General features: G+C 43.4%; 1 protein-coding gene and 1 long non-coding RNA gene across 2 annotated transcripts; one reads left to right on the forward strand and one right to left on the reverse strand.

Moving 5' to 3' along the window:
- Positions 1-530: 530 nt before the first annotated feature.
- trhrb (thyrotropin-releasing hormone receptor b) lies at positions 531-5681 on the reverse strand. Its single transcript, XM_008331057.3, has 2 exons — positions 4294-5681; positions 531-3935 (listed from the first exon to the last, which is right to left on the reverse strand). Exons 1-2 carry the CDS (start codon positions 5086-5088, stop codon positions 3510-3512), a joined length of 1221 nt encoding a protein of 406 aa, XP_008329279.1. The 5' UTR covers positions 5089-5681; the 3' UTR covers positions 531-3509.
- Positions 5682-5881: 200 nt separating this feature from the next.
- On the forward strand, positions 5882-11655 carry LOC107989946 (uncharacterized). The gene is made up of 3 exons (XR_001761455.2): positions 5882-7435; positions 10604-10784; positions 10870-11655. It is a non-coding gene; the product is annotated as an uncharacterized LOC107989946 (long non-coding RNA).
- Positions 11656-12304: the final 649 nt, after the last annotated feature.

Genomic DNA, 12304 nt, shown 5'->3' on the forward strand with positions numbered 1-12304 from the left:
TGTTTTATTGCCTTTCTCCCCCTCAGAGGCTGGAGGTGACCTCAGAGCTGCTTCAGTGGAAAAATAGGCGATGACGGGAGGATGGTGGGGGAGGGAGGGAGTGGGGGGGGAGTGGATTGATCATTATTTACACTTCAGAAACGCTGTACGGCACCAGTTGAAATTCAGCTCAGTCTTTTTTTTTTTCTATTTTCTCCCATGCGATGGCTATAAATTAGCTCTAAAAATGAAACGGCTCTCAGGTCGTTTATAACGAGTGATGTTGGTTTGAAATGATGACTCCATTTTCAATCCCAGGTTGAAATGGTGTCTTGTTTAAATGCAGTTATTACGTGTCAAGATGGAACAATGATGAGATCAGAGGTTCACACACGCCGTCGCTTATCCTTCTGTTCTAATACAGCATAGGAGTAGAAGGACGACATAAAAGAGATAAAAGAGAAAAATACAAAATGTACGAGCCTTTGACTCTTATTATTTTTTTGTACGATATCTTCTCGAAAATGCTGCCATTTTATTCGAGCAAACCATTTTTTTTTTAGGTAATTTATTTCATTACCTTAGGGCAATCAGGCCAAAATAACCATAATTGGTATTGTTCAGCTAACTGCTAGCAGGAGCAGATTAGCTTCAAGTTAATTAAAGAAACATTTTTGATTTGATTTGTGCTTTTATCTCCATTTTTGTGATTATCTCCGAGTATTTCCTTTAAATCTTTTTTTAGCCTAAAGTCAAAAACAGGCCAATGTAAAACAGCTAGCAGTTAGCCTACACAGTCCTACTAGATTATTGTTCGAGTGTTAGCAGTTTTTGACAATACTTACAGGCGTTTGTGAACACAGCCCCTGCTGGACAGCAGTGGTACTGCAGGATTTTTTTATTACTGTGAGCAAAGTGGCAAACTAAAAATGGCAGCGTTGAAGTTTTTAAAATTTGTATATAAAAAAATCTGAAGTTTTTTAGCAGCTGTATTTATTTATTTATATATATGGCAAAATTGAAGAGATGAAACCGACAGTGATAAATGATGAGATAAATTGGAATAAAATTCAAATTTTCGCAACAGCTTTATTGTCAAACACAAAAGGATAAAATGTACAAATCAACAATCAACGGCGTCACGAGGCGAAAAAACGGTTAAAATGTTCCTTATTTAAATAGAATATCTCAATATCATAACCAAAATATAGAACGCCCGCGGGCGTAAATATATACACGTCGTTTCTCTCCTCAACATAAGTTACAATAAATAACAATCACGTACACACGGAACGCACACAAACGTGACGATATCCAGAGCCGGTACACTGTCAACACCAACACTGTAGCTTTAGAGTCGACGCCAGTGAACGGCTGCGGCCAAAATGATTCCACTGCGTGTTTGGAAAATCAACCGCCGTCACAGATGGCGACAGAAAACGCTCACGACTACAGAGCAAGACGAGCAAAACTGTGGATGTGATCAAACACAGACATTAAATATCTTTATGTTACAGCTGAGTGACATTATGTACAGTTTATTCTCACAAACATTAACTGAAGAAACTTAACGTGTCATAGTTTTAATACGACGTGTCTTACAGTAAAGGGTGCACAGCAGGGGTGCCAAACTCCCGGCCTGGGGACCACTTTTGGCCCCGCAGCATCAACCACCTCACATCCAGCCTGGGACAAGATTTCAATAATGATTTGATTTTGCTTTTTGGGGGTCGTTATTTAAATTTATTTGCGCAATTATTTAAATACTGAAGTAGTATGCAGCAGTTTTATTTTTTACACTATTTATAGTATTTATTTATAGCATGAAATCCACTATCCAAAATCTTAGATGAGATTGATTTTTAAATCTGCTTCCTGGTTTTTGTGGAACAATATTTCAAATTTGTTTTTTTTTTCTTAAAGAATTTTCTAAATACTCTAATTTGATGAGAAACATGCAGAAAAGATAACTTTTTGAATTTTTTCCCCCCAAAATTTTCCATCATAAATTTTCACCATATGACCACATGACATGCAAAATTAGGATTTTACCAAAAAAAATTCCCCTCAATTTTTTTTCCAAAAAAATATTCAAAATGTTCTAGTTTGTTGAGAAACCATTTTTTTTTCCAAAATTAAAAAAAAAGAAATTACATTTAAAATACAAAATGTTTATTTAAGAGATACAAAAACAGCTTCTGTGTCACTTCCGTGGGTCTCGACCCTGCAGTTGGTCTCTGAAATATTTTAGTTATTCATTAATAGATACAAGGAAAGTTTTTTCCAATAGATTCAGATAAAGTCAAACCTGTTTTTTTTTTTACTCCTAAGAAAAATTTCCATTTGTTTTTTCACCTTTAAACTTACTGCTGGTTTTCAAGGCTACTCTCAGAAAATATGTTCTTTAATGAAGTGACCTGGATGAGTTCACCTGATAAGAAGTAGAGACGTTTTCAAGGCTAATACAAAGTAAAATGTACTTTAAAAAATAATGATTGGTTTTATGTTTCTGACATAGAGTAGATGGACGTGGAGTGTTTAAATGTGTTTTTTTTTAATGCAGTTTTTTTATGTTCACTAAACTCCAGACAACGACATGAGCTCAGTCTTCTAATCTGAGTTTCCACAGAGCCCTGAAGGCTGGATCCTGTCCTTACCACCGAAAAATACGACCTGTTTTGTTAGCAAAGATTAAGGTCTGACTCATACTTTAATGGACCGTCTGCCTTGGAACACCAGAGGGGGAGGGAAGAGGGTGTGGGGGGGCAAACACCTGCAAAAGGTGATGGGTTATTTTGGAGATAAATGGATTGATTTTCAATGAAAACTCTGGAAAAAAACGACGGCGTGGTTAAATTACTGAAGGATATGTACAGTGATTTAAAGGCAGAGTTTCAGGTCTGTCCATCGGTGATTTTTTTTTTTTTAGACAGAATGTCAGCATCAGGGCTGACACTTGGTGATGCTCTGGTGCTTTGCTGTTAGCAAGCAAGTCAGAGAGTCCTCCGAAAAAGAAAAAGCATGATCCAGAAAAGTTTGTGTTAGATGGTCCAGAAGACAGTGACGTCATGTTGTTTTGCAGTTTGAAGGAAATGTCTTCTAGTTCAGGTTGATGATTTTTGGTGACGTCACTGACTAGTTCTGTGGTTGGTACAGTTTGTTGACGTCCATGTGCAGCCAATGAGCTCGGTCCTTGATGACACGATGTTACGGAGCATCTTGTACTTGAAGGTAGACTGTTGACAATCAGTTGACAATCATCTGGACTCACGGTTTATTTCAAGGGTCCGTTGAAACGCGAGGAGCCGTGTGATTGGGCAGCACTTATCTGCCCGTGTTTGTGGATCGCTATTGATAAAAGAGAGCGTGTTTGGCGTCAACGATGAAGCTGTGACACATTAGAGGCTGTAATCTGTGTTTACAGCAGCAGCAGGTTGCCCCCTGAAAAGGTCAGCGGGCAATCAAGAAACCGCCCTCGCACTTAACGGACACATTAAAGCCACATTGTCCACGTCTTTAATCCTTCCGTCTCAGGCGTCACTGAAATCCACCTTCCCGTAAACACACGGGTTGGGAAACATCACCTTCTGCTCCGTCAGCAGCTCGTCGGTGACGGTCAGCTCCTCCAGCTCGGTGGTGTAGTGGTCGGTGCTCTCCACCATCGACGTGTCCTTGACGGCGCTGTAGGTGAGCGCCACGCTGTAGGTGGCGGGTTTGTCCGAGCCCTTCCTCCTGCAGCGGCAGATCTTGCGGAATGCGGCGCGGAACTTCTGCGACATGGCGTTGTAGATGACCGGGTTGATGGCGCTGTTGAGGTAGACGCAGACGCGGCAGAAAAGCAGGAACCAGTTGTCGAGGTAGGGCTGTTCCAGGAAGGAGTTGACCACCACCAGGGTGCGGTAGGGCATCCACAGGGTGGCAAAGAGGATCACAACCACGGCAAGCATTTTGGTCACCTGCAGAGGGCAACAGTGAGGGTTAGGAGAACTGCATTTAGCTGCACAATGGGCACCTCTAGTGGTCAAGACTGGTTATTTCTCCTACTTTTTTACTACTATGTTGTAAATATCAACTTGATTTGTTTTGATTTACATATTTAGATTGCATTTCTTTCATTATGAAGTCTGCTAACCCTGGTGGTCGATGGAGGTACTGCAAAGGGCATGTGATTTTTTTTTTAAATACACACAGCCTTTTCTTTATCTTTCAAAAATATATTAATAACTTTAACAGTTTCGATTTTTCGATTCGATTTTTTTGTTTCATACAGAGCGACCCCTGGATTACTCTTTCACGCCCCTGTTCTTTACGCACCTGTCTGCGGGACGTGGCGGTGGAGCTGGAGTGTCGCGAGTTCTTGCAGCTGATGGTCCTGTTGCCGCTGTGGTTGTTGTTGCCGCCGCTGTGTCCGTTCTTCTTCTTGTCTTTGGGGTCAGAGGGCAGCGGGTTGAGGAAGAGGATCCGGGCGATGAGTCCGTACAGAACCGCGGAGAGAAGCAGCGGCAGCACGAAGAAGACGCCGAAGTCGAAGAAGTAAACGGGCATGTAGTATTTCCGTGGGACTCGGTATCCGCAGGTGACGATGGTGACGTTGTCGTAGACCGTCTCCTGCAGGTCGGCCAGGTAGAACCACATGGTGCAGTAGAGGCAGGTGAAGGCCCAGACGAACAGGATGATCCTCTTGGCTCTGGACAAGGTGCAGAGGAACTGCGCTTTGATTGGGTGACAGATGGCGATGTACCTCTCTATGGTGAAGGCGGTGATGGAGCAGGAGGACGCGTTGATGCCCAGGTACTGCAGATAGGTGATGCAGAGGCAGCCGTAGTGGCCGAACACCCAGGACACGAACACGCCCTCGGCGATGGCGGGCAAACCCGCCGCCGTCAGAACCATGAGGTCCGCCACCGCCAGACTCACCAGGTAGCAGTTGGTGGGAGTTCTCATGTGCTTGGTGGTGAGGACCACCAGGATCACCATCACGTTGCCCACGATGCCCAAAAAGCAAATGAGGAAAAGGAGCAAACTGCCGGTGACTTTGTACTGGAGGCTGTGGTCCGTCCAAACTCCCAGAGTCTGGTTGAGCTGCGGAGGAGCCGTGATGTTCCCCATCTCCGATCGTCACACCTTGAAGAAAATAAAATAAAATAAAAGGAACGGTCAACTCTGCAGTGTTTGTCCACTCAGGGCGGTTTGATTCTCGTGCGTCAAATGCGGTTCTTTAACTGAAGTCAAACGCGCGCCCGCCGCGGGCAGCCTGGAGCTGAGCGCAGAGACGGTGCCAAACACCGAGCCATGGTGAAGTGACAGGAAGCCGCTCTGGAGACGGTGTCGTGTCGCTGTGGAGCCGTGGAGCCGTGTGCGTAAAAAGAGCTGCGTCGTCGTCATCAGGACGCACTCGACTCTGACGGACGGACAAACTGCGGAGTTTGGTTTTGAACACTCGCCTTTGGCACAACAGACGCAGACGCTGCTTTTACGCATGCGGAGTGACGACGACGAGTCCTTTATTAGATTTTTTTTTCTTTTTTTTTCTTTTTGCCCATAGTTACCAGCAGGTTACAGTCACAGTGTAAACACGGACGTGTTGATTGGTTCTCAAATGGCACATCCGACACTTAAAGAGTAAAAATAAATCATTTTCTCTCCTCTGTGTCTGTTCTACAGAGAACAGATCTCAGATCAGTTCCACCGTCTGTGTAAAGATTCAATATTAATGATCAGATTTTTTAAAATTTATTTATTTAATGCAGCAAAGTCTTCTCACATGTTTTGCTTCAATGTTACGTCACTGGCTTTATAAGGAGAGTCAAAGGTCTGGCTCTGGGTCCAACGCTGGTCCTTTGACCGGTTCTACGTGGTCGTGGTTGTCCCTCTGAGCATCGAGCTCAATTTTCAGTCCAAATGTATTAGATTAGATTAGACAAGATTAGATTAGATTACGTTAGATTTCATAACATAAAATTAGATTAAAAATAAAATGTGATTGAGTTTGGATTTGATAAGATTACAATTAGATTTTTAATCGTGGTGGGTTTATCAGCTGATTATTTTCATCTCTAAATGGAAGAAATCTCAAAAAGGCTAATCTTTGGCTAACCTCTAGCTTTTTCCTGAGCTACAACTTTATTTTTTAAATGTTATTTCTAATCTAATGTTTTATTCGTCTCACGACAGACTGCTGAGGAGTTGTTTTCCACTCACGGATGATGTAGCGAATGTTGAATGTTTTCATGGTGAAGCCAACCCAGAAAAGCACAAACACGTCTCTGCCCTGACCTGTACGTGCTGCTGCTGCAGCGCCACCATCCAACAACATGTGAGTGTGCACTCGCTGCTTCCTGGCAGGGCTGTGTGGAGGTGGTGAAGTCTCCTCCACACCAACTGTGCTGGAGACGCAGCTGAGGAGGCTGACGGCCTCATCACGCCAACACTTCACTTTTAAATCACGCCATTGTTGTTTGTCTCCGAGCTCTGGAAGTTGCCAACGGTCCATCCTGGCCAACAGGTGGACGAGGACGACGGGGAATTATGTAAGGAAAAAAAAAGAAAAAAGGAAACCAAGAATAAAACAACTCCCAGCAGAGCAGAAGAAGAATGAAGAAGGAGTCTGTTTGTACGAGTTTTTTTTTTGTTTTTCGTGGTTTGTTTACTGCAGCCTGACAGATCTTCCATCTAAACCTCACTTCTATGGAGATACTTTATATGTTGCATCAATGACAACTTCCAAATCCTCATCCCCTAAGAGTTGGTCCACAACTTTTAGGGGATTTGTTTTAACAAGCTAAAAATCAATTTAAAAAAATAATAACATTTTTGGTGAAAAGACAATAAAAAACTCTCCAAAAGATGGAAACACCAGGAGCAGCAACATGGATCTGCATGTATTGTGTGTCGAAAGATGATGGACGTTTAATTAATCCTCGACTTTTTTTTGCTGCCTTTTTTTAAGACCTGCCTCACATTTCCTTCCTTCCTAAACATATTACACCGATATCAATGTTGTTCTATTTTAACATCTGGGTTTCATTACGTCTGCAAAGAGCAGAGAAATACAGGGCAGAAAATCAGAGAAGTGTTTTACTGCCACCCAGTGGACAAATCCGGGACGCGCCAGAGGAAGAGGTCCTTTTCATTTATGATGAAATTAAATGTTATTTAATTATAGTTTGTATGGATTCATATTATCACTGTGTTGGTATATTATATATTATGACGAATTTTATTTGAATTCAATAGTTTTGTTTAATTATCACCGCTGTTGAATTGTTGAATTTTTATGACTTAAAAAACACAATGACAATTTACTAATTCTATTTTTTTATTTTTCTTTACACAGATTTATAACAAACACTAAAGCTGTGCCTAAGGATTTACGTTCGACGTTCACAGATGGAAACGTGTTCTTGAGTTTATATTTAGAAAAAGAGGAAGGAAAGAGAATCGACAGGAAACGGAGGTAAAAAAAAAAAAGAATCTTTGCATTTTTCCTGTTCAGCCAGGCTCCTGTAGAGGGAACATGTGTGTCCTCACAGCTGGAGGACATGATGGAGACAAGAACAGAAACAGTCGGTGGTATTTGTTACAGCTGAGGATCAATGACACGAACGCAGTTTATATTTAGGACTGAAAAGAAGAACGGAGTGAAAGGAGAGGAGGAGGAGGAGGTGATACAGAGGGGGATTAGGGACAAGAAGGGGCTTTTTCTGAGTTTTGCCTTTGATCAAGAGAATGATGACTTTCATCTCTGACATCAAAGTCAAGACTATTTCTTTTAGTGAAAAATTGTAGGAAATATTTTCAGATTTTTTTCAGATTTCAAAGCAATGCCTTTTATCAAGAGAATAATGACTTTCAGACATCAAAGTCAATAACATGTCTGTATTGTGTGCTACTTACAACTTTAAATTCCAAATTTTGACTTTGATCTCAGAGTTAGTCGGAATCTTGGGATATAACTTAACACTTAAATTGTAGAAATATGTCATCAAACCTCTATCTTTACACTATAGAAAAACACAAACCTGTGCAATATATATGTATATATACTGTATATGTATATATGTATATATATATATATGTTCACTCATGTTTGCTGTGTTGTGTCTAAAATAACTCTGCAAATTAAGACCAGAATAACCACAGACCTCTTTGATTTACCGAGATGCCACAAGGTCGTTTTTTACAAAGGAAATCAGACGCATCTGACAGGAACCCATATGGCTGTCACAGACAGGCACACATACACACCCCGCCACACACACATACACGTCCACCCCACCACACACACATACACGTCCACCCCACCACACACAGGAGTCAAGGTCAGTCATAAAGCGCCCCCTGCTGTGACCTTGCTCAGTTAATAGTTGCTGTCGAGTTCAGTCTATGACCTGCAGTGACAGAAACCATCACTGCTGAGTACTACACACCTGTGTACTGCTGAGTACTACACACCAGTACACACCTGTGTTTTTAATCCGTTCATATCGATTCGCTAAAACTTTTATCTCAGATATGGATTCACATCAAAGTCATTAAGATTAACATGTTACATTTATCTCTTTTTAAGAGAACAAACATTAGCCTTAGCAACAAAAATGCTAAATTTGGACCCAGTTAAAACAACACTGGTCCCAGAAGTGAACCCTGTGGAACGCCACCTAGTGAAAACAGGAAGTTGAGTCACAACACCAGCTTCAAACCGGTGTTTTAGATTTACAGAAATACACTTTATATCTTTACGTAAAGTATTCCATCCACATGCTGATGTGTCCCTGGACCAAACACTGAAACTAGAGCAGAAGACTGGAACATTTCAGACCAGACCGTCGCTCCTTAACTGTATGATCAGATTTGGTCCAGGAGGTTCTGGGACCACAGACAGGAGGTCAGTGAAGTCTCACTGCCAGGCTCCTCCTCCTCCTCCTCCTCTTCCTCCTCCTCCTCTTCCTCCTGCCGGGTGTAATGGACTGGTTTCTTCTGACGGTTGCTGTTGTTTACTTCCTAAATATGATTGAACGGTTTTGAACTCGCTCCAAAAATGTCCTTTAGCTTCTGCTGAGCGAGAGCCGAGAGAAACCAGACGAGTCAGCTGGGTTTGAGATGGCAGCTCAGGACGCAGGCCGAGTGTGTGTGTGTGTGTGTGTGTGTGTGTGTGTCCAGAGCCCACTCTAACCTTGGACCACAGTTATTCGTGGCTTCAGTGGGTTTTGACCACATGCCCTTCAGAATAAAAGCCTCCGACTGTGGAGGCTGCTGTTAAATAAAACACACTCTCTGATTGGTCGAATCTCTGGAGGAAATGACAAATCACTTTAGATGATGAACAATGGAACGGGAGTGGAGGTGCGGAGCAGAGACGTCTCCGGGGAGTTCGTTCAGTTCAGTCTTGTGTTTGTTTTTTGATTTGCGGCCCCTCATCTCCATACCACGACATTTCTCAGAGGTTCCAGTTTCTTTTTTATTGTCGCTGCAGAGCTGCACTTAACGTCAAACTCCTGTTAGAGGCGCATGAATCTTCCCGTTTGTCTCTTTACTGCCTGCAGGCGGAGGAGGAGGAGGAGGAGGAGGAGGTGGTGTTAGGGACCCACAGCCCCAGGAGAACACAGTAACTGTCTCCTGCGACTGTCTCCTCACTGAGCTGTCAACTCCTGGAGAAGGTGCAGGTGATGCTGATGGTTTTTTTTTTTTTAATTCTTGCTCAAAGGCACTGCGGACAGTAAATCCAGCTGCCGCTGTGTCCATTTATCTCCTCCTCAGCTCCCTGTGAAACCAGCGCTGTGTCCATTTGTCTCCTCCTCAGCTCCCTGTGAAACCAGTCCCAGTGTCAGGGTTTGTGAGGCTCATGAATAATTCCACCTATTAATTATTGAAACGGAAACAATGAGCATAAATCATCACAGGTTTTTTATTTATTCACCGTAATTAACTCCAGAAAGTCAATGTTTTGTTTTGAAGCAGTTCAACAGCAGCGCGTGTGTGTGTGTGTGTGTGTGTGTGTGTGTTGATCTACCTGTTTTCCAGTACCAACACAGACACTCAGTCCTCGTGGGAATTGAAGCCTAGTCTTAATGAGGCACCGTTTCATTTCTGGGTTTTGTTGTTTTTTTTTTGGAGGAGCTTCTGTAAAAGACTGTGATGCTGCAAAGTGGGTTAAAAAAAAATAAAAAAAGTAGGGTCATAGACTGTCTGACCCCCGCCCCTCATGCCCGACCCCCCCCATATCTGTCACTCGATGTTGTCTTTGTGCCATTTTTCTACAAACAGTTTGGAGTTATTTTGGTTTCCAGTACCGATCCCTGCACTTCTTTAACTTTGGTTTGAACAAGTTCTTCTCTTTGTTGCTTGGTAACCTGTAACGACGTAATCTAATCTAATCTAATCTGAAGTGACACTGAAATCACATTAGACTTAGTATCAGTGAACCATGAAAAAAAAGATATATATATATATACATATATATTTCAGAAATATAAATGTATTTTTTATTTTTCTCGGTAGATACTTTTCCCTGAACCACGTTTCTCCAGCTGTAAAAATCTCTTCCTTTGAACCAGTTTTTTTTTCTCTCCTTCCTCCCTTCAAACCCCGTCGTCTGCCTTTTATTTCCCCACTTCTGCTTCAGAGATGTTGAGCGATGCGACGTGCAGAGTCGGCGATCGGGAGGAGGTGAACTTTACGGTGGGAGCGCTGAGGCGTCCTGTGATCCTGACCTTTGACCCTTGTCTGTAGCCCTGCAGAGACACAGACGACATTTACATCTGAGGCGCCAACTTTGTTTTGTTTTCTCCAACAAGCTGCATAATGTCAGTTCCATCAAACATTTATTTATTTATTTTTTATATCCTTTTACTGTAATTTTCATCATGAAATTCTTTTCTCCTGTTGAAGATAATCACTGTCATCAGAGCAGGAACAACAACAACAACAACAACGACGACGACTGTGTTCCCTCCTGAGTCACGTAAGTGCTCTGGCTGCAGCAGCGTTCCTGAAAAGCTGCCAGTTTGGAAAAAAATCACTGAGCTCGGACTGAAATGGGATTTGACACGGTTGAGACGGAGGAGAAAAGCTGCTCCTCTGAACGCAGATGCCACAGGAGGAAAAACAGATCTGTTTCAGGCCAGGAAAGAAAAAAAAAATTTTTTTTCAGTCACAGTTTTGTTTTATTTCCTGATGATATAACAATGTTAACACATCGGCCACACGGTGGAGTAGTGGTGCGTGAGGTTGCCTTACAGCAAGATGGTTACAGGGTTTGAGCCCCAGTAGTAACTGGTGGTCTCTTCCAGGGTCTTCGGACGTCAGATTCACTCTAAACTGACCGTAGTGTGAATGTTGGTGTGAACAGTGACGTCCAGGTTCAGGTCCTGGTCCTGGTCCCCGCCCCACCACTCAGCCACCTGGCTATTTGTCCAAACATTTGAAACAGAATTGGGCTTGTTTCATTCAGTGTCTTTCACCAACTGGAGGTGGACGTTGGACGTGTGTTTGTCTCCACACAGGCGTTCCTTCTCCTCACCCACTGAGCCACAGGAGCGGTGCAGTAACGTCGTCTGTTCAACACCTGGACGATTGTCACTGAACTCATCGCAGATGTTCTCGTTTCCCTCTGAATTAATTCCACAGCCACTTCACTTCTCATCTGAAAAACCTGGCAACCCCCCCCCCCCCCCCCCCCCCNNNNATCATCATCTTCCTCATCATCATCATCATCATCATCATCATCAGATGACGGTCTGTTCTAACACCTGTTCCTGGTTACAGAGTCAGAACACCTGGTTTAAAATAAGCTCTTACTATCTGTCCCCAGCAGAGGGATACCCCCTCCCCCCCCCCACACATCCCTCTCCTCCTGCCCCTCCTCCTCCTCAACCCCCCCTGTGCCGGGGAAGACTGTGGGATGGACCTGGAACTGTGACAAGCTTTAAACATGCGCGTTTATCTGCAGGATCTCAGTCCGTGGGTGGGAGGGGTCGGACAGACCCTGTCCCTCTAATTGACCACAGAGCAGCAGCAGCAGCAGCAGCAGCAGCAGCATCATTATCCACAGACGGCCAGGGTGGAAAGAAGTCTCTTTTATTAGTCATCAAACCGCCTGTGTTGTTCAACAAGCCATTATTGAAGACATTAGTTGGAATTGGATCCATTTAAGCGTCGCGTCTTCACATCAAGTGAAACCACAGAAACACAAGGAGTGTTTAATGAGTGCGTGTTGCACCTCCTCTTCCTCCTCCTCCTCCTCCTCCTCCTCCTCCTCGTCCTGAGCCTCTGGAGCTGCTGCTGCTGCCGCCGCCGCCATGGGAATTCAGTGAAGAGCGGCTCC

Source organism: Cynoglossus semilaevis, chromosome 18, assembly GCF_000523025.1.
Source record: "Cynoglossus semilaevis isolate Cse_v1.0 chromosome 18, Cse_v1.0, whole genome shotgun sequence".
Taxonomy (NCBI): Eukaryota; Metazoa; Chordata; class Actinopteri; order Pleuronectiformes; family Cynoglossidae; genus Cynoglossus; species Cynoglossus semilaevis.

Coding starts and splice junctions, on each gene's coding strand:
- trhrb (XM_008331057.3), bottom strand. CDS start 5,088: ATGGGGAACATCACGGCTCCTCCGCAGCTCAACCAGACTCTGGGAGTT. Junction 3,936..4,293: donor CCGCCACGTCCCGCAGACAG/GTGCGTAAAGAA, acceptor TGCCCTCTGCAG/GTGACCAAAATGCTTGCCGT.